At 49.0% G+C, this 21,385-nt stretch overlaps 1 protein-coding gene across 1 annotated transcript; it reads left to right on the top strand.

Moving 5' to 3' along the window:
• The first annotated feature begins 2,058 nt into the window (after positions 1–2,058).
• LRIG2 (leucine rich repeats and immunoglobulin like domains 2) lies at positions 2,059–20,816 on the top strand. Its single transcript, XM_069875602.1, has 18 exons — positions 2,059–2,208; positions 4,668–4,739; positions 5,225–5,299; positions 6,288–6,422; positions 6,937–7,080; positions 7,194–7,337; positions 7,940–8,083; positions 8,333–8,476; positions 10,820–10,900; positions 11,327–11,398; positions 11,526–11,594; positions 11,978–12,141; positions 13,321–13,641; positions 14,518–14,799; positions 15,557–16,006; positions 16,470–16,619; positions 17,363–17,647; positions 18,219–20,816. The coding sequence occupies exons 3-18, from the start codon at positions 5,229–5,231 to the stop codon at positions 18,446–18,448; spliced, it is 2,886 nt and encodes a 961-aa protein (XP_069731703.1). The 5' UTR covers positions 2,059–2,208; positions 4,668–4,739; positions 5,225–5,228; the 3' UTR covers positions 18,449–20,816.
• Positions 20,817–21,385: the final 569 nt, after the last annotated feature.

Raw genomic sequence — 21,385 nt, 5'->3', positions numbered from 1 at the left:
CCGCAGGGGCCTGAATGCTGGGGGGAGCCATCCCAGTATGGGGATGGATGCAGAGGCGCTTCTGTGCTGGCAAGGAGCTCCCAGAGCCAGGAGAACAGGGCTGAAAGCAGGACAGGGCAGATGTGGGAGAAGGAGATGATCAGGGAGTCGAGGGAGAGAGAGGCTTTTACTGTGAGTCATTGGCCAGGCTGATACCCTCTGCCTTCGATATTAAATCAAGAGCTCATTTCAGCCCGTGCTTGTCAGGGCTGGCAGGTTTAAAGACCTCTCCAACTTTCCAGCCTGTGAGGAGCAGGGAGAGGAACGCACTCTTATCTGGAAGGAGTGCTGATGGGGAAGAGCCTTGCGTGTTCCCAAGGAGCAGCAGGGTCCCCAGCCAGAGGTGCAGAAATATCACCCAGCCAAGGTTGGAGTTACACTCTGACCAAGCACCAACACTTCCGAGGGCTGTGAGGAGGCAGTGGGGCAGCAGGGCTTGGAGCCCAGCACCACCGGCTTTCCCCAGTACCCCTTGGCACCTCCAGGCACTCCTCAGCATCCCCAGGCACCCCTCAGCATCCCCAGGCACCCCTCAGCATCCCCAGAACCTCCAGGCACCTCTCAGCATCCCCAGCATCCCCAGGCACCCCTCAGCATCTCCAGCACCTCCAGGCACCCCTCAGCATCTCCAGAACCCCTCTGCCCTCCCCACAAGCTCCAGGCACTCTTCAGCATCCCCAGCATCTTCAGGCACTGCTCAGCATTCCCAGTACCTCCAGGCACCCCTCAGCACCCCCAGCAGCCCACTGGCTCTCCCAGCCTGGAGCCCCGGGGTCTGCTCGGCACCCATCACCTCCCCGGCTCCTCCGCCGGGGCTCGGGTGCCACCCAGCGGCCAAGCCCCGGTGCTCCGAGCAGGGAGGGAGGGAGGGAGGCAGCCACGCTGGGCTGGAGCCCGCGGAGCATCCTCAGCGCAGGGGGGCTCGGAGAGGAGGGGAGCAGCCCAGGCCCTGGGCTCACACCATCCCCGCCAGGGTCAGGACAGGGACCCCCATCCTGAGCCGGGCTGGAAACACCTCCGGCAGGACAGGCGGAGAGAGTTGGGGTTAATCAGCCTGGAGAAAAGAAGGCTCCAGGGAGACCTCAGAGCAGCTTCCAGTGCTGAAAGGGGCTCCAGGAAAGCCGGAGAGGGGTCTGGATCAGAGAGTGCGGGGACAGGACGAGGGAGAACAGTTTTCAGCTGAAAGAGGGGAGATTTAGACTGGATATAAGGAAAAAAAATATATATAAGATATACAAGAAGCGCTCCAGCCCCTCAATGTCCTTCTTGGAGCCAGGGACCAGAATTGAACCCAGGATTCAAGGCCCAGGGGACCTGTGGCTGCTCTGCCCGCAGTTTCTGGCACAGACCAGGGCGCCCTTGGCTTTCTTGGCCACACGAGACGTTTAGCTGAGCGGGGGGGAGGCCCTGGCCCAGGCTGCCCGTGGAGACCACGGCTGCCCCGTCCCTGGCGGGGTCCAAGGCCGGGCTGGACGGGGCCTGGAGCCCCTGGCCCGGTGGGAGGTGCCCCTGCCCGTGGCAGGGGGTGGAACGGGTGGGCTTCGAGGTCCCTTCCCACCGCAGGGCTCTGCGTGCAGAGGGGCAGACACCGCGCTGGGGCCTCGGAGCGGGGCTGGGGGGGCGTGAGGCGGGAAAGGGGCTCGAACAGCCCCCTCGCACAAGGCCCGCGCCTCGACTGGCCCCGCGCCTCCCGTTCCCGCCTCTGATTGGCTTCTCCCGTCCGGCCCCGCCCCTCATTTGCACCGTTCCCGCTTCTGATTGGCTCTTCTCCCCATGCCCCCGCCCCCTCGTTTCCCCATCCCCTCTCCGATTGGCCCCGCTCTCCCGTTCCCCGCTCCTGATTGGCTGTACGCCCCCAGGCCCCGCCCCCGCCGCTGTCCCCGCCCCGCGCCTGCGCGCTGCCGGCGGTGCCGGGCGGGGCGGGGCGGCGGCCGTGCCGGGGATGCGGGGCGCGGGGCCGGGCGCGGCCCGGGGGGCGCCGGGGCCGCCGCTGCCGCTGCTGGCGCTGCTGCTGCTGCCGCCGCTCTGGGCCGGGGCCGCCGCCGAGCCCTGCGCCGCCGCCGAGCCCTGCGCCTGCCGCCGCGGCCTGCTGGACTGCAGCCGCCACCGCCTGCCCCGCGGCCCCGGGCCGCGCCGCATCCCGCCGCTGCCCCTCGGCACCACCGCGCTGTGAGTGACCGCGGGGCGGGGCTCCCCGGGGCCTGGGGTGCGGGACTAGGGCTTCCCGGGGTGCGGGAGGGGGTCTGGGGGTGCGGGGCCCGGGGTTGCGAGGCTCTGAATGTGGGGCTGGGCTTCCCGGGATTCATAAGGCAGTCCCCGGGGTGCGGGGCTCGGCGTGAGGGGCTCTGGGCGCGGGCCTCTTGGTGCGGTAGAGGGTCCCCGGGGTTCCTGCGGGGCTCCCCCGGGGTGCAGGAGCGGCTCTGTCTCTCTGAGGTTCGGGGCAGCCTATCCAGCCGTGCCGCACGCCCTCGGTGTGCCCGGAGCTGGGTTCCAGGTGGGCAGGGGGGATCCACGCAGCCCGAGGGGTGTCCCGAGGGCACAGCCTCCCCTGAGGCGGGAGCTGCTCCAGCTGCAGTTTGTACTCTGTTTTATGTTATTGGCATTTAGGATTGTCTTAATGTCAGTGTATATTGGCAATCGGTGGCTGTACGCGTGTTGTTCTCTTCTCCAGGTTCCCTTGATTCCCTTTTCGCTTACGTGTAGGAAGGAGTAGTTGTTTGCGCCCCCGTTTGCTGCTGTAGCTGTGCTATTTGCTGCTTGGTGTGACTAAAAATACCTCAACAACGCTCTGACTTGTGACACCTAGGATTTCAATAATTCATCGCTAGGGCTGTGTCTCTACTGCTGAGCCAGAGCAGAAGCTGATGGCAGCTTGTCAGGGCCTTCCCTCTCCCCATGGATCAGGTTGTATGGATCAGGAGCGCTATCAGAGGCGCTGTGAGCACAGGATGGATGATGCCGGGTCCTGCTCGGGTTCTCTGGTTAGCAGGCAGTCATCACTGAGCAGAAGGGTGTTGTCACAGCGCTAACACCCACCCAGGGACACGTATGGATGCTTGGCGAGGGTTAAACTTGTACTGCAGCCCCTTCCTCAGCAGAGGCACCAATGCAGTCTCCATTCTTCACCCAGACATGGGGTTTGGAGCAGCTTTGTGCCTGTACAGGTTCAGCTTCAGTGTAGCTGACGTTGACCCGAGGCCCACAGGTATCGCAAGAGCGACTGCCCCAGCCTATTCATCAAGGGGAATGTTTTACCTGCAATCAGTTACATTTTACTGCCCTTTCTAGCAGCTACATGGTAGCTTTGCACTTAAAGAATGGTTTATCTACTGTTTCAGCCTCACTGCGTGCTGCCTAATGATCCTAAACCCAGCCCTAATAAACATGAACTATGTTATCCTGTAACCACAGAAGAGGATCAGTGACACAGGACCTCATCTGGAGGTGAACAGCTCTTGCTGAGAAGAGCTCACGGGGCCTCTGTCCTTGCTCTTGGAACTGGATGGAGCATATAATGTGGTGTCTTGCTGACAGGCAAGCACAACTAGCAGGGCAGACTGTTTGATTTAACAGGCAGTGTTCAGTTATACAGGCACTCACTAACAGTTAACTGGCTGCGATGAGGGCATCGGTCGTGTCTCACGAGCACAGTGGCGTGGCCAGGCCTGTTCCGACACACCGCGGCTTGCGTTGTCGGCACAAGCTTCAGGGATTCATCTCTCTTCTGGATTTGTACCAGAAAGGGATCAAAAACATGAGTTTGTCGTGCTGTTGGGAGTGGTGTCTGCCCTGACTGATGCAGCTGGAACCAGGCTTCCATGGTAAACCTGACTTGTTTGTGGTCGTGGTCACAAAGTGGAGATAGCCCGTGCCCGGAGGTGGTGTGCAGCAGCGGAGGTGGTTTTGCTTTTCTCTTCTCATCTTCTTTCTCATCGTGTGCACCGAGTCCTAGGCAAAAGGAAAATGCTGCTTTAAGGTTAAAGCGATAGGAATAGCATCACCAGCCAGTCTGGGCATTAAAACCAGATGTGAGCACACTCTGCCTGTTGAAGCATCCCAGCTTTTGTGTTTGTTTTGCATAAGCAGAACTGACTGGCACTGACGCGTGCCTCCTGAGAGCTCCCCAGCTTCGCGTGTCCCTGCCCTCCAGCTGGTTTGGTAATGGTGTGGCTGTTGTTCTTGAAACCCAGCCTGCCTTGGCCAGTGAGCGGCTTTGGAAAGCTGAGCTGGCAGGGAAAACGGGCATCGTGGCTACAGAAACCGTTCAGTAATGGGCGTTTTGTAAGGAACTCTTCGCATCCCTGGAAAGTTGCTCTTTTTTTGCAATGGGCAGGTATTGTAGATAAAGCCAGGATTTAAAGGAAAAATACTCTGACCAGGGAGCATTTTTTTTCCAAGGCGCCATTTTAACACAAGTTATTTGATTCAAACAGAGAAATAGAACTGTCTGGGTTTTATCATCAGTGACCACGAGAAGGAGCTGAAACGAACCTTGCCTTCTTCTGATGGAGGAAGGATTGCATTTATCAAACCTTGTTTAAAACCTTTAGGTTGCATGAAGCATACATGTTGGGTTTTTTTTTGTCGTTGTTCTAGGAGCTAGAATAACTTTTCTTTTTGTTTTCCAGGGATTTAAGTCATAATCATTTATTGTCATCCAACTGGAGCATCAGTCTGTCTGTTCCTACCCTACAGGAAGTGTAAGTTTATTTTTGAGGATAATCTACAGGTTTTGTACCTGATTCTAACAAGCACAGTTCATTGTGTGTCTAGGTCTCTGGTCTGACTTGTAGAAATACTCCATGCCAGTTCATTAAAAATGGGCACTCTATGCTAGCAGCACCTTTTATGTATAAAACTGGTGCTTTGTGAGCAGAAAGCATTTTCTTTAAAGGTTACAAGACCAATATTTTTAAGAAATAATGAGGTCTTTAGTTTGACTGTAGCTGATTCTGAGTTATAGAGAAAAAACGGCATCTGTGGGAATGGTAAAACCAGCATGCTTTGGCTATTAAATTGTTCATGTTATCAGTATTTAAGCTTTTAGGAAATCTTTTCTCAGCTACTGCATGTTCTTAATATAACAAAAGTGTTAAGGTGCTCTGTGACAAGAGTTATTTCTGCTCGGTATAGAAGCGTTTTCTCTTTGAGGGGTCAGTAGTCTTATTTTATCTTTTTACTTAAGGAAAATGAATTACAACGAGTTAAGTGAAATTCCATATTTTGGAGAAACCACTTCCAACATCACTCTCCTCTCGCTGTAAGTACCAGGCGTGGCTGCCTTTCCTTGTATAACAAGTGAGAGAATTGTGTCGGAGTCCTGATACTGGTTTGTAGGAAAACGCTGCTGGTTTTGTCTTGAAATGTGACTCCTCTAAAGTGCTTCAGGGGATATGTAAGCATGCTTTACATAAGTACAAATCAGTCAGACAATCAAGTCACCCTAAATTACTCATAAAATGCAGTCAGCCCAGGCACACAGCTTTGAAGGGGAGGAGTTCAGTCTTGGAATGACAGTTCCCACAAGGAACAGCCCAGCCACAGGCTCCAGAAATTGAATCTATTCATATATCAAGGTGGCAAACGGCTCTTGGAATTTCAATGTTGGTTTGGAATCATAGAATAGAATCATAGAGTGGTTTGGATTGGGGGGGACCTCAAAGCCCATCCAGTTCCTTCCCCTGCCTTGGGCAGGGACACCTCCCACGGGATCAGGGGCCCCAAGCCCCATCCAACCTGGCCTTGAACCCCTCCAGGGATGGGGCAGCCACCACTGCTCTGGGCAACCTGGGCCAATGTCTCTGCACCCTCATCGTGAAGAATTTCTTCCTGATGTCTAACCTAAATCTTCTGCCTTCCAATTTAAAGCCATTCCCCCTTGTCCTATCATTCCAGGCCCTTGTAAAAATAATAATGGTTGGACTTGATGATCCTGTGGGTCTCTTGCAACCTGGTTATTCTATGATTCTATGAAAAAGCCTCTCCCAGGAGCCTTCTGTTCTCCAGGCTGAACAACCCAAACTCTCTCAGTCTGTCCTCACAGCAGAGGCGCTCCAGCCCTCGGATCATCTCTGTGACACGTTCCAACAGTTCCATGTCCTTCTTATGTTATGTTTTAGTTAGGAATTAACTCTCTGAAGCGTGTGCCCCATGTCCCGTAATGATATACAGAGCCCTGTAGCTATTCCAGGTGCACAGCTTGAAGGGCCTGTGTTTTGGTAACAGTGTTTGTTGCTGGTGTTTTTCAGGGTACACAATACCATTCCAGAAATAAATGCTGAGCAACTCCAAGTTTACCTTTCATTGGAAAATTTAGACCTTAGTTCTAATCTCATCTCAGAAATTAAAGCTTCTTCTTTTCCACGGATGCAACTGAAGTACCTGTAAGTATGAGTGATCTGTTATGCCTGGGACTCTTTGCTCTACATGGTAATGGTGAAGCCCTTATCTGCTCTAAGCTACTGTCTTAAAGTAGACAGCCTTGTGTGGTTTTGCACCAGTAGCAGTGCTCAACATAGCTAAAAATGTCCTTAAAATGAAACACTTTTCATACCCATCCGTATTGCATTTTCTCATATAGTAGAGAAAACAGTGACTGCTGTTGTCAATGTGCAGGTGCTTTGGCCAGCAGCAATTTCTGCCTGGTTTGATTAAATCACTGTTGACGTTGTCTTGGCCATTTCTAAGTCAATGTGGGCATGCAGCAAAAATCAGCTCCTCACACCGATTCTTTTGGGAAGATGATTTAGTTTGGTGTTCTAGAATGCAGATTTCTAATGCAACTGCATGAAGAATTTGAGTTTTAACGCTAAAGAGATCACTCTGGTGTGCTTGTGCACTTGTGTTCATGGAAATTCTCCACTTTTGGAAAGGCTTCTTTTCCTCTTCCTCTCCTAGGAACCTGAGCAACAACAGGATAACTACTCTGGAAGCAGGCTGTCTTGATAACTTATCCAGCTCACTGATGGTGGTGAAGCTGAACAGGAACAGGATTAGTGTGATTCCACCAAAGATTTTCAAACTGCCCCATGTGCAGTTCCTGTGAGTAGCAGTCTCTAAAGCATAAAAACACAGCGTTTCCAGCTGTATTGTTCAGCTCTGTTTGTGTGCTTATCAAAAGGCATCTTAACATTTGAATCTTGTGTTTATAAAAGGGAACTGAAAAGGAACCGGATTAAAACTGTGGAAAGCCTTACATTCCAAGGATTGGAATCCTTAAAATCCTTAAAAATGCAACGCAACGGGATTAGCAGACTGATGGATGGAGCGTTCTTTGGCCTGGGTAATATAGAAGAACTGTGAGTATGCCTGGTCTTGGAATTTCTTTCAGGGACTCTCGCGGTGGGGAGTTGTGTCCTGTACGGCTTCCCTTACATCAAAGCTGTGCAGAGATGTTGCAGTATCCCATCTATCCTGTTCACAGGAAGTTAATTTAAAGGTCTGCATTTTCACATTATGTTGATATCATGTCAGGTCACTTTCAAGCTGGAAAGATGCTGGTTTTATTCCCCAGCTTCTTCCCACTGGGTGGCCAAGAGCGCTTGGACTCTTTAGGTTCTTTTGCTGGTGTCGATGGTGCTCCTGGTGACATGGGATGGTCCTTTGTTGCGTGAGCGTTGGGTGAGGGCTGTGCCATGCGGTGTCAGCTGAAAGTTTTAAAAAAGATGGTCTTTGAGAACAGAGATTACAGTTTCACCTCTGCAGCTGTTGTTGAGTTACTCTGTTCTTCATATGCTTTAATTCCCACTTTTGATGTCGATGGAGCGAATATAAATCTCCATTTCACATTGCCTAAGGTTTAATGTTGGTAAACCACTTCGAGATCCACAAAGTGAGATTTTGTAAGTATTTATTTCATTGATTATCTATTTGGCAAATGTTTTTCCTTCTAATTCCGTAGAGAACTGGAACATAATAACTTAACAGAAGTAAACAAGGGCTGGCTGTATGGTCTTCGGACGTTGCAACAGCTCTACGTTAGCCAGAATGCCATTAGCAGGATCAGCCCAGATGCGTGGGAGTTCTGCCAAAGACTTTCTGAGCTGTAAGTCTGGGTTTGCTTTTCACTGGGGTTTGGGTAATGGGCGAATAACAGATCGGATAGCACGTATGCAGCAAGAATGAATTACCAAAGGAAGTACTTGGTTTCCTCATCAGGCCCATGGTAACACTGTGTTTTACTCATAAGCATTCTGTAGAGAAATTAAAACACAATAGTTAATCAAGTTTGATAGTATCTTCAAATTAATCCCCCCCCACACTTGCTTCTAAAGCACATGCTTGTTGTTTCTAGAGACTTGTCATACAACCAGCTCACTCGCCTCAAGGAGTCTGCCTTTGTGGGACTTGGTCTGCTGGAGAAGCTAAACCTGGGTGACAATCGCATCAGTCACATTGCTGATGGTGTGTTTAGAGGTCTCACCAATCTACGAATGTTGTAAGTACAGGAAGCTTCTGGTTAAAAACTTGGTTTAATGCAGCAAAGCTTTTGGAAGTAAAGACAGAGTGGTATTTTGGCCTTGTTGTGTGGCAGGGCTGCTCATCTCTGTGTCTGCCGAGATAACGCTGCTCCAGCCCAGCTAAAACCAACCAACCACTTCGATTTTAGTGAGGATAAGAGGTGGCTGGTTGACCTGGAATGCCCGGTTCCATGTTGTAGCAGTTCTGAGGAGGTGCAGACGGTTAACCTACGTAAATACCAGTTGTGGAGCGAACAGTCAGGCTGGCCCTCTCTTTATTCCAGAGGGTTGGAGCCCCAGAAACTGCGTGACAAATGTTTGATGGCAGAAGGTACAGCTCAGCCCAACCTGTTCATGTGCCAAAGTCACAGGCAGGAGGAGTGGGAGGAGTGCAGAGTTCTGGCTGTCAGAGGCCCAGCTCTGTGCTTGCCAGCTGCAGCTGTTTGCCATTTCTGACAAGAAAAACCCCAGTCCTGGCTCTTGATAATAAAGAGAAAGTATCCCAGGTAGATGTGAGCAGCTGTAATGATCCCAAACAAGGGCAGTTGAGAAAGGAGTGAAAGTTTATAACCCCTGTGTCAGTTTGTTAAATAAATGCTTAAACAAGCAAACTCACCAGAGAGATTTATGTAAGCAGTCATGTTCTGTTAACCTTCATGCAACCTTTTAATGAAATAATTAAACCTAATTTCTTAGGTTTAGAGCAGCATGGAAAAGAATAAGAGCAGATTAATTAGTAGGTTTTCCTGGGCTCCTCAGGGGCGTCAGCAGTGTGGAGGCCTGCCGGTTTCTCCGTGGCTGGAATACGCAGGACAGAGGGCAGCGGTGATTAACAGGGCTTCAGGCATTCGTGCCCAGCCAAGCGTGGGGGGCCGGCTCCTCGCTCACACAATGAGGGGCTTTTCTTTTGGGTTGCTCTCTCCTTTTGCTAAGTGGGCTGATTAGTGGAGTGTAAAAGCCCTTCAAATAACTGGAGATAGTGGGTTGTTGTCGGATTAGTCCCATTGTTGCTTGTACACTGTCTGAGTCCATGCGAGGGCTGACGTAAATATTTCTCTGTACATTCAGCTCCTGCTGCTGTTCTGCAACATAGCTTTGATTACTGAGAATTAACAGTAAAAACTGTATATTGATTTCAAGGTAGTAAGAGCAAGGTGGGATTAAAGGTGTAGCTGAGATAGGCACTGGCAGAGGCTGCCCAGAGCAGTGGTTGAGTCACCATCCCTGGAGGTTTTAAGAGATGGGCAAGTGAGGTGCTCAGGGGTGTGGTTTGGTAGTGGACAGGCACGGTTGGACTCGATGATCTCAAAAACAAAATACAAGTGAATTTATTTTCCTTTCCTTCTAAAAAGTGTTCAATGCTCTCCAAACAATATCTTTGTACTGCTTCTGCTGTTCAGTCTGCTCTTCTATGTGTGAGGCCAGAGAGCTGTGCAGAGGTCATGCAGAAATCCCATTAGCTGCTAACGAGATTTGTGAGCAGAATATCAGCTTCATTCTGCAAGCCTCCTGCTCGGTGCCTGGCAGCCGCACACTGTAACCTGTGTGTAATCTCTTCATATGCTAATGCAGTTATAAGCTTGTTACTTGGGAAGGTTAATGCTGCTGGTGTAGTAATTAATTCACTTACATGAACCATCTTGCTTCAGGAACCTCTCCCACCTCCTGGTAAGTGCTCCGTTATACAGCAAATGCAGGTCGGACTGGGCCTTTCCCTAAACACCCATCAAGAGGCTACACTGAAGAATTTCTGTGGTTCTGTCTGCAGTGCTGGTGTTGAACAAGTCTATTTTCTCTTCCATCTTGGAAATGACAGGCTGAGAGAGTTGGGGTTGTTCAGCCTGAAGAAGATAAGGTGTTAGAGTGGCTTTCAGTACTGAAAGGGGCTCCAGGAAAGCTGGGGAGGGACTTTTTACAAGGACCTGAAGTGATAGGACAAGGGGGAATGGCTTTAAATTGGAAGGGGCAAGATTTATATTAGACATTAGGCAGAAATTCTTCATGCTGACAGTGGGGAGGCCCTGGCCCAGGTTGCCCAGAGTAGTCATGGCTGCTCTGTCCCTGGAGGTGTTCAAGGCCAGGCTGGATGGGGCCTTGAGCCACCTCATCCAGTGGGAGATGGAACAGGATGGGCTTTGAGGTTCTTTCAAACCCAAGCCATTCCGTGGTTCTATGGTAAATGGAATATGCATCCTCTGGCAAGCTTAGTTTTATGGAAGTTGTGGTCCTGTACGACAGCAAGGTCTCTTTCCCAGCTCATCACTAGCATTGGTCGTGCCAGCGTGACAAGGCTTCTTTGTGAGAAATCTATTCTTCTGCAGGGATCTGAGGAACAATGAGATCTCCTGGGCCATAGAAGATGCAAATGAAGCGTTTGTGGGACTCAGCAGGTTGAATAAACTGTATGTATTGCAAACCATTGGTGTGATGATACTTCCTAGGCATGCAGAGTAGAGGGAGAGTGTGAAATATTCAGGAGTTCTAAATCAATGACACGAGTCAGAAAGCCACTCCAGTTCGCAGCTGTGCCAGATTGGTGTAAGGAGACCCTTGCTCCACTCCCAGGTTCTGCTTACCACTGTCACTCCACTGACTTAAATTGCCTTCTGACCCATTTTTAGCCCAGATCTCTAAGTTAAGAGTGGAAAAGAAACCCCATCCTTGGGAAAATTAGTTGAGCCTTTAAGCTCTAAAACCAGTATTTGATCTTTTAACTGCAGTAGGAGTAGAAAAAACTTAGTTAACATCATAGGGAATTTCTTTGGGATCTTATTTTGAGCTCTCTGACATTCAGACTGGTTTCTGGGTTTGGGGGCTTTGTCTTTCAGAATCCTTCAAGGAAACCAGATCAAGTCAATTACCAAGAAAGCATTCTCTGGTCTTGAAGGACTTGAACACCTGTAAGTACTTCCCTCTGTAAAGCTATTCATTATTTGTCGGCTTCGGTCTTGTGTTCTCTCTCCAGTCTTCAGGAGTTTAAGTAGTGGGTGAAATCACCCATTATTGTTCTCTTTGCTTAACTTGCAGAGATTTGAGCAACAATGCAGTAATGTCCATCCAAGAAAATGCGTTTGCCCAGGAGCACCTGAAGGAGCTGTAAGTTCATGAGAGCTATTTACAGGTTCTTTACAAGTCCTGCCTTCGGTAGCATCCTCTGCAGTGTTACATTCCTTCTAAAGAGGAATGGGATAGCTGTAGGGACAGGCCTAATGTTATTTTTAGAAGGTGAAAATCCAAGGCTGTATTCTTCAGAATTGAAAAGAAAGGTAAGATTTTGACGCTGACCTAGAGGGAAGTTTTTGTGTTAGTTATAATGTATATAGCTGACTTTCTATAATGCACACCCACAGGCATAAAAATGCTGTGAAGTTTGACATTCTGAGCATGTGTGCTTTAGGTGATTTTGCTGCGTGAAGTCACTTGTAGGAGTGTGAAATGCTAAATGTTATTCACGCATTTGTTTTGCCTTGTTTCTGCAGAATTCTGAATACCAGCAGCTTGCTGTGTGACTGCCAGCTGAAGTGGCTGCCTGAGTGGCTGACTGAGAGTGGGTTGCAGCAGGCTGTGAACGTCAGCTGCGCTCACCCGGAGTGGCTAGCGGGGCAAAGCCCGCTCAGCGTTGACCCTGACGACTTCGTCTGTGGTTTGTATTTCTTTTGATACAAAACCTGTGTAACACAACTTGGTGCAAGTGCCTGTCTGAAACCAGACTGTGGCACTGCTGGAAGTACTTGGTTCTGACCGTGATGCGCGTGTGGGCCTGTGTGCATTGCTGGGTTTGCTTTGGGGTTTGGGATTTCATTCTTCTTTTCACTCTTTTCCTCTTTGCTCTGTTGTGTTGCATTTGAGTACTGATGCTAATCTGAGAGAACAGTTCTGTGAGGCTGCATTGGTTTTCATTTAGGTCATTGTTAAACTCCTTTATGTTTCCATTCTCCCTACTCATAAATGCTGTCAGCTTTGGGAGGGTGGTTGGACGCATCCTCATCGTCTCTTGTCCATATCAGCAATACCAGAGTAGTTATTCTGGCACATTTTCTGATACTCCTTGTCTGTCATGTTTTTCTGGTCTCTACCACCACAGTTTCAGACATAAGCCTGTTTATTTTTGTGACAAAACTGTGAGATGGAAAACTAAGAGACTCTTTGCCCAGAGCCATGTGTGAAGTCTGTGGCAGGCCTGGAAATAGTCTGCGTGAGCAGTCTGCTAGGTGTTACTCCTGTGTACACAGTTCTTTTGTGGTAAAGGCTACTATAATCATTGTGTGGGCACAAGAAGCACCCACTTCTCCATTCTGGTATCACCAGCTGGTCAGTGGTGCCTGACACGGAGCGCTGTGTGTGCCTATAAGCATCTTTGAAATCATAGGTATTGAAGTAACTCATTGAGTGGGATGAGGTAGAGTGAATTGCCAGCTTGCCATGCTTCATATTTGTAGGACTTCAAAGGTCATCGAGGTTTTTAAAAGATCTGAAAGTAAATTTCAGTCCTTTGTGAAACAGTCTGGCTCTTCAGCTGAGCCCAGCTTTTGTGTGTGATCTAAATACAGCAAGTTCCAGAGAGTTGGACGCATACAGGGCATTTCTCAAGACCACAGTTCTGCACTCACTGTTCTCTGGGCTTATTCTGTGTGCCTACGTGTGCTTTGAATCCTTTCACAGCTTGATTTCCAACTGAAAACAGCTGAACATGTGCACCTCAAGCAGGACATCTGTTCCCAAAGCTTGCTGTCTACTTGTATTGCCTTTCAAGTGATTTTTCTTACTATATGAATTGCAAATTGAAGAGGAAAATAACTGCTCTTGGTGCTTTTCTTTTCAGATCACTTCCCCAAGCCGCAGATCAGAGTCCATCCTGAGACCACAGTTGCCCTGCGGGGCATGAACGTGACGCTGACGTGCACGGCGGTGAGCAGCAGCGATTCGCCCATGTCCACTGCCTGGCGCAAAGACAGCGAAGTGCTGTACGATGCTGAGGTTGAGAATTTTGCTCGGTACCAGCAGCAAAGTGGTGAGGTGGTCGAGTACACCACCATCCTGCACCTTTTCAACGTGAATTTCACCGACGAAGGGAGGTATCAATGTGTTGTTACCAATTACTTCGGCTCCAACTATTCCAACAAAGCCAAGCTGACTGTCAATGGTAAGCACTTACAGCAGCAAAGGAAACACTTAACCTAAAGATTTATTTACATAGCTACAAGTCTTTTTCACTACAGCTGGCCCAATATAGTCTTGCAAAACTGTTGCTGGTATTTAGAAGTATCAGCATCTTTTTATACAGCAGGAAAGAAGCAATTTTTGTGTGTGTGGATGAAAAGCCTTCTATTCACAGAAGGGGCAGGTGTCTCCCATGCTTTCATTATAACACAATTCGTTGTTTGTGCAGTTAAATGGAGGCAGAAATCTCTTAAACTAGAGGCTCCCTCTGCTGTCTCTTCAGAACTAAGCACCTTTACTGTGTGTCTGTTAAGGTAGGGAAGATTCAGCTGGAAATAACTGATGGGACTGGAAACAAACTGCAAAAGTCAATTATGAAAGCCTTTGGTTTTAGCCATAATGACTGTTCTTTTTGGCTTGAAGGAAGAGACAATGCCCACATCAGTCAGTGGAGCACTGGTGCCCTCTGTCTGAGAGCAGAAGCGCCTCTCTTGCTTTCGCTTGTCCTGAACAGATAATGCAGAGTTGAGCTGATGAGATGGGATTTAACTTCCCTATGACCAGGGAAGAAAAAGTGACAAAGGGCACACGAAGGCAGCTAAACATTTTCCCTGTCTTTTCCCCATGAGAAACGTTGTCCTTCTGATCATCTTAAATGTAGATACTGTGTTTAAATTTGAAGGGCAGACTCTTGGAAAGGACCACTGAAAGTCAGTGCAGCTCAGAAGAGTCTGCCTTTCTCTCAGGCAGAACATCATGTGTGTTTAGATTTGGTTGCTGCCAGATCTCTGTGCTATGGAGCTTCTACTGCTTTTTCCCTGGTGCTGAAATTACTGAAACTCCATCTCGTTTGATCCAGAGCTGCCTTCTTTCCTGAAAACCCCCATGGATCTCACTATCCGCACTGGGGCGATGGCCCGGCTGGAGTGCGCTGCGGAGGGACACCCTACCCCGCAGATCTCCTGGCAGAAGGACGGTGGCACAGACTTCCCTGCTGCACGAGAGAGGAGGATGCATGTCATGCCTGAGGACGACGTGTTCTTCATTGCAAATGTGAAAATGGAAGACATGGGAATCTACAGCTGCATGGCACAGAACGCCGCAGGAGGCCTGTCAGCAAATGCCACGTTGACAGTGTTAGGTGAGTGCCCTGCTTGTGTACAAATCCCTTCATGGTGTTAGTGTAGGTCGTCTGCAAGTATCACGTTGAAGTCATAAAGAGTCAGGTTCAAATACAAAGCACAGAGTTCCCTTTTCCTCTGGCTGAGGACAGTGTTCTGTGATAAGGGAGAGAAGACTTTTTTCCACATGATGGCCCTAATTCCTCTGCCCAAGATTTTAAATTCAAGGATGATGCCTCTGGAACAGCATCTCTTATTGCTTTGCTTGGATTTGGGGTGTTTGAATGCAGCACTCAACATGGTTTTTGAACAGTGAAGCTTTAGAAGCAGAGCTATAGTGCTGACCCATGGAGTCGGTGTGATCTTTGTGAGAGAGGACTGAGGCTCAGCTCAATCCTGCAGTGCAGAGCAGATAGGGAATTGCTGTTGTCTGAGAACAAATTTAGGGACAACATGAGCGGTGTTAGGCAGTAATGGAAGGGCAGTTCCTTCTAGTGTGGAGTGTGTTTTGAAGACACTGACTATCAACATGATGATCATATGCAAATATAGAAATGGAATACATAAATTGAACTGCAGCCAGTGTAATTCTGGGGACGTTTGCTGTACCTGTGCTTGCTGCAGTGCTCCAGAGAAGAGGTAGGCCTTTGGGATTTCCTTCATCCTGTGTTCCACTGCTCAAGTGCATGATCAGGGTTTTTAAATATCATGAAACGCACACTGATGTCACACAATGTAGTTATCCTACAGCTTATTTCTCTCCCTGTGCTGTCACAGAAACGCCTTCCTTTATCCGGCCCCTGGAGGACCGCACGGTGACCCGCGGTGAAACGGCTGTCCTGCAGTGCATAGCTGGTGGCAATCCCACCCCTCGCCTCAACTGGACTAAAGACGATGGCCCTCTGGCTGTCACTGAACGGCATTTTTTTGCTGCGGCCAACCAGCTCCTCATCATTGTGGATGCTGGCCTAGAGGACGCTGGGAAGTACACGTGCATTATGTCTAACACGCTGGGCACCGAGCGTGGCCACATTTACCTGAATGTCCTGGCTTCCCCCAACTGTGATTCTTCCCAGAGTGGCATCATCCACGAGGACGATGGCTGGACCACAGTGGGGATCGTGATCATTGTTGTGGTGTGCTGCGTCGTGGGGACGTCCCTGGTATGGGTGATAGTCATCTACCACATGAGAAGGAGGAACGAAGATTACAGCATCACTAACACTGGTAAAGTGCCAAAACAAGCCTGGCTTTAATCCAAAACACTTGTTGGGAGTGGTGAGATTACAGATGGTAAGATTGGAGGACTGAAGATTTCCTGCTAAATCTCTTAAGGGATTGCTCAAATTCCTTCATTTTAGAGATTTTTTTTTTAAAATATCAGAAGTGTTAATTGTATTCCTTACACACTAGATTGGCTCTACGTTGAGGGAAAAAAGTAGTTTTGGAAATAAATATTTGAGTAAATTTACCAATATTTACAGGACCCGGGATGATATGTGTAAATTCCTATTCTGGCCTGTTAGTTTTGAACCTGAGACACAATTTTAGTGTCTTAGGTAGTAAAGAGATAATTCTGTGAGCTGAAATTCTGGGTGATGTTTTTGTTCATGTGGGTGATGGTATTAGTGCTGCCTTGAGATCTTCACGCTTAGTTGTTGATGTCATCCATGTTTATTCTGCCTTGCAGAGGAGATGAACCTACCTGCAGACATTCCCAGCTATCTGTCCTCCCAGGGAACTCTGTCGGAGCCTCAGGAAGGCTACAGTAACTCAGAGGCAGGGAGCCATCAGCAGCTGATGCCTCCAGCTGGTAGCTACGTGCATAAAGGCACAGAGGGTGAGTAAAGCCTGCATGTGTGTTACTTGTTCCAGCAGGACGCTGGTGCCTGGTCGAGTCCTCTCAGCTGGCAGCAGTGTTGCACAGTGCCCGGCGGTGCTGCATGTTAACATGAAAGGTGGCTTTTCCTAGAGAAGAATTCAGATTGATGCTAACATTTCCATTGTTCCTTCTGAGTTTGAGGCATCTCCTGGTTTTTTTCTGGTGTTCATTTATATTCTGCTGTCAAAGCTTCTGCATTCCAAGCATGTTGCTTAATCCCTGGTCTGGCAGCATCTGGGCTCCCAGCTGCTTTGAGTGCGTTTGCATGTCGATGCTGTGACTGCTGTCCTTCGGGAGCCAGAGCAGCACAGTTCCCTCCAGAGGTGCTTTGCCTTCAGGCTTTGGGATCTGTTTAGCGAGGCAGCGATGCCATTAGGGGATTCCTTGCTTAAACATCCAGGTAGAATTTTGTGCAATTTCTTCCCTTTGGCATCTGAAGAGTCCAGGCAACAGAGGTGGAAACAAAGTTCACTTGGAAGATGACTGTGCCTTTGTCCTTAGCCTAACATCACTACCTCTGCCTGACATAACGCTTGCCACGATCACAACTAAAGGGCCTGCATTGTTCTCCTGTTGCCGCATTCACTGTATAAAGGCCTTTCAAACTGTGCTGCTGTAGTACCTGATCATGCAAAGACATGGAAGATTCCATGGAAGTCAAGTGTCCTTACCGTATTTTGATTTTCTCTCGTGTCTGTCAGGTGGCGCGGCGTCACTGGTGATCTGCTCAGACTGCTATGACAACGCCAATATCTACTCCAGGACACGCGAGTACTGTCCCTATGCCTACATCACGGAAGAGGACCCCCTGGATCATCAAACGCTTCCGAATCTCATGGTGCAGATGCCAAAGGAATCATACTCTGCACGCACCCAGCATGAAACCAGTACCCTCGATAACCTTTTAGCAGACAGAGACGTGTCTGTCTTCCTTGCCAGCCGTGACAAAATAAGTGAAAAGAAAATCTCCTCCCAGCAGATTAACGGTGAGTGCCCCTTTTCTCTCTCATTGCTCTGTATTCCCTGGTAGCGCTGGCTTTGACTGTAGTCTGTGGAGCAGCTCATCTGTGTGTGAACTGCCTGCTCTCGGAACTAGCCCTCGGTTTGTATTCTGCGCCCAGGAGTGGAACCCTGCCCTTCCTCTCTTAAAGCCTGTGGAATGGGATCCTTTGCACGTACTTCAAGGACATCTGTTTGCAGAGAGTTACGGCTTGAAATTCAAGCTTGGAATTCCATAGGAAATGCCAGTTGCCCTTCTGTTGGAGCTGGCCTGAGTCAAAGAACTCAGAAACATTCATTTCCCCCCACTTCCTGCAGATTGATTTGCTTCATGTTGAGTTATTTCCAGGCAGCCTTTATGAAACTCACTGAAGCTGTGTGTGGTGTTTCTGGTTACTGTGACATCACTGAAACGGGAGGGCATCCAGTGAAATATGGTCTCAAATTAGAGAAAATAGCCTTGGAAAGAGGGTTATTGCCGAGTTGTACAACTCAAATCTAACATTTTCTTGTTTATCATGATCTGCTCCTGTTTATCTTCTGATTTTTCTTCCTCAGAGCCCTTCCAGCTGCCTTTGTGGGGAGTGAGCAAAGACCTGATGCTCCCTCCCTCAGCCTTCTTGCATCAGCCATCAGCCCGGGAGACCCCGCGACCTCTTTGCAGCGAGGGCGGTATTGACTGTGACCGGGACCAAGCTGCTTCGCCCAGGCCTTGCCACAGGCTGTGTGAACATAACTGTGATTTTAACAGGACACGGAACGTTCATGACTACACTGAAACCACGTAAGACGCTAAAATGAAGTTGTGAACGCAAATCAACCTCGCCAGACTCTGTATTCTCTACCTCAGGACTAACCCCAAGGCCAAAGATACCTGTGTGTGCGTGTGTCCACAATTACAGAGTCCGAGTCCCTAGGAAGGGGCAGCACAGGCCCTTTCTCCTTGTATTTCTCTGTTGGAAAATGGGAATGTGCAACAGAACACATGGATGATCAATGCTATCTGTTGAAACATGGGGTTTGTGATGCTGAAGGAGCCTTTGTGTTGGTGCACGCTTTGAAAACCTCTCAAGAACGCAGAGCCATTCCACACTGTGTTGTCGGCTTGGAACAAGTGTTCAGGGCCTCTTCAAGGAATTCCCCAGCAACTGTCAGCGTAGAACTCTGGGCCAGCTCTCAATCCCTCAGCTGTTGGCAGGCGTCTGTTCCCAGGCTGACCCTGGGGCTCGATTTCTCCCATGAACAACAACTCCAGTTGTAAATAAACTTGCATTTATAAATATTTTGTATACACGAAGCATATAAAAGTGTGGGCTGTGCTGTAAATATGGTTTTTGTTATGCCAAAGTCTGTTAGCCTTGACAGCTGCCTATCAAGCCATATGGATTTTGAGGAAGCTGGTTTTGGAGGGACCAGAACTGTCTGTTTTGGAAAGCAGGGAGTTCATTTAGGAATGTGGTGAAGCTGCAATAGTGATGGATTTCATTCTTATACACCTCTCTGCAGCCAGGCTTGATGTGTACAAGCTGATCTGTGTCATGACTTTACAGATCTCCAAGTTTGACCCATTTGCGTGTTGAGGGAGTCCTTAAATCTCCATTCTCTGCCCAGCAGAGCCCACGTTAACCAACAGAGCTAAGCTGCATTCTGGGCTGCAGCATCCAACATCCAGCAGTTCTGTGAACAGCAAACAAGAACAGTACACAGTGTTTCCTTCTAGTCCTCTGGTGAAATAGCTCTGAGGTGGGAGTTCCGAGTGGTTTGTTTCACAAGTTTATTTAAGTTTTTCGCTTTTAAACAGCCTTTGCATTGTGTGTGCTGCCTAGAGGACTCCATCTATCCATCCTAGCTCACAGTTAAAGGAACCTTTAATAAGTATGTTGTGACGAAAACCATCAGATAAACTGGGAGAGCGTCTGGTAAATACTCTGTTAACTGCACTTGTGTTGTAAAATAGCAGGTAAAATGGTTCTCGTGCTGAACTCTCAGTTCCCAAGGCCTCAGCATGGCCGAAGTGTGTAGATTTGGCAGGTGAGGGCCAAGACAACACGTGGGGAACTGCTCCATCTTGGAAATCAAACCCTTGCTAGGGTAGAGGAAATGTGAACTTCATTTGCCTTGACAAAACAAGGAGGAAGAATATTCTAAAGACTTCCTGAAAAGATCTTTCTTCTGGGAAGAAGAGGTGAGACCTGGTGCTTATCTTCAACTCAAAGTTTTCTGTGTTGCAGGGACTCAGTACTGATTGTTCAAATGTTGATGAAGAGGTCCAGGCCTGGGACTACAGCAGCAGCAAAGTTTTGGGCTGCTCGCTGCTCCCTCCAGCTCTTCACAGCGGCTGCCGTGGCCAAGTGCTCCTTGGCAGGCACAGAGCCACGATCTCCCACTAGTGGGAAAACAGCACCCCTGTGGCTGCTCTGTCTCCCCTCAGCGTTTGGAAAAGGCTTGTTGTGTTCCCTTGTGTACCTCTCGGTGGAGTTAATGTAGCTCTGTGACAGCACGGCTGTTGTGTCCAGATTTTGGGCATGCTTTGGGCATGGCTCCTTGGTGTGACTGAATTCCTGCTGGGTAGGGGCAACAAGCTGGGCCAAGGCTTTAAAAAGTGTGCTGTCTGCACTGGACAAACTCGTGTGCCAGTTCTTGAAGTTCCTCAGGAGCTGCTCCTGATGCTACAAGATATCAGCCTGTAAAAGCTGCCAGTGTTAATCGGGACGCTTGCATCCTTCCATGAGCAGTGGTATCTCCTAAGCCTATAGCTGGTTGTGAACAGCTGGAGCTGGTGAGCAGGGGAACACCTTGCTGTGCTCAGCAGTGTGGAAAAGCTTTCCAGGCAGACTTGGAGCAAACATCACCTCACGCTGCTTTCCCCGCTCCTCCAGGAGACTGGACACGACAGGGTGCCGCCCATCCTGGTCCCAGTGAACGCAAACAGTTCCTTCAGCCAATGCCAAAGCAGTGTCAGTACAGGAACGGTGTCTGTACACAAAGCCGCTCCTCGTCCCTCTTGCTCTTCCCTAGTGTCTATTTATATATTTTCCACATAAGAATGTATATTTTGTACAGCGTGTGTAATATATGTGTGTCTGTTGTAACATACCCTCACTCAATAAAGCACTATCCATGTTGAGCATACAACATAACGGTGTCTGTTTGCAGATTGAAGTCTGTTCTTCTGTGATATTTAATTTTCACAGGGATAAAACCCAGTGAACTCTGCTGCCTGGACACGTTTTGGGGCAGCTGGCTCAGGAGCTTGGACAAGGTGACTTCCAGAGGTCCCTGCCACCCTCAACCCTCTCTGATTCCATGATCCTTGTTCCAGTTTTCCCTTAGGAAGCACCCAGTGCCATTTTCTGAAAACGCACGGGCACTTCTCCAGCAGTGCCCTTGACTCCAGGCCAGGAGAGTGGTGGATCGCCATGCTCCCAGCACTGTCCTGCTCTTTGGATCTTTTGAAGAACCAGAGGGATTTTCTTTCTGGCAGCAAACTCTGGATAAGTGAGGTGGTGAGAACATGCACCTGCATTTCTGTTGAGGAGAACCAGAGTAAGTTGTTTATTCCTTTGGATACCTCGCTCTGTTTCTGTCACTGTGTTCTTGTGCTGTTTGGTGTTCTGATAATCAATCAGCTTTACCCTCCTGTGCTTCGCTGCAATTCACTGTTTTATCTGCTCGCAGCTCAGCACCACGCAGCTTTTCCCAGGTTAACCTGAGCTCCTGTCACT

The sequence above is a fragment of the Phaenicophaeus curvirostris genome, chromosome 24 (genome assembly GCF_032191515.1).
Source record: "Phaenicophaeus curvirostris isolate KB17595 chromosome 24, BPBGC_Pcur_1.0, whole genome shotgun sequence".
Classification (NCBI taxonomy): domain Eukaryota; kingdom Metazoa; phylum Chordata; class Aves; order Cuculiformes; family Cuculidae; genus Phaenicophaeus; species Phaenicophaeus curvirostris.
Note: the sequence above shows the minus strand (reverse complement) of the source record. Positions and strands in the feature narration are given on the sequence as shown.

Excerpts from the sequence above, each read along its gene's own strand:
- LRIG2 (XM_069875602.1), top strand. The coding sequence starts at position 5,229 with ATGAATTACAACGAGTTAAGTGAAATTCCATATTTTGGAGAAACCACT. Across the intron at positions 13,642-14,517 it reads AGCCAAGCTGACTGTCAATG|AGCTGCCTTCTTTCCTGAAA; the intron begins GTAAGCACTTAC and ends CGTTTGATCCAG. Across the intron at positions 16,620-17,362 it reads CGTGCATAAAGGCACAGAGG|GTGGCGCGGCGTCACTGGTG; the intron begins GTGAGTAAAGCC and ends CGTGTCTGTCAG.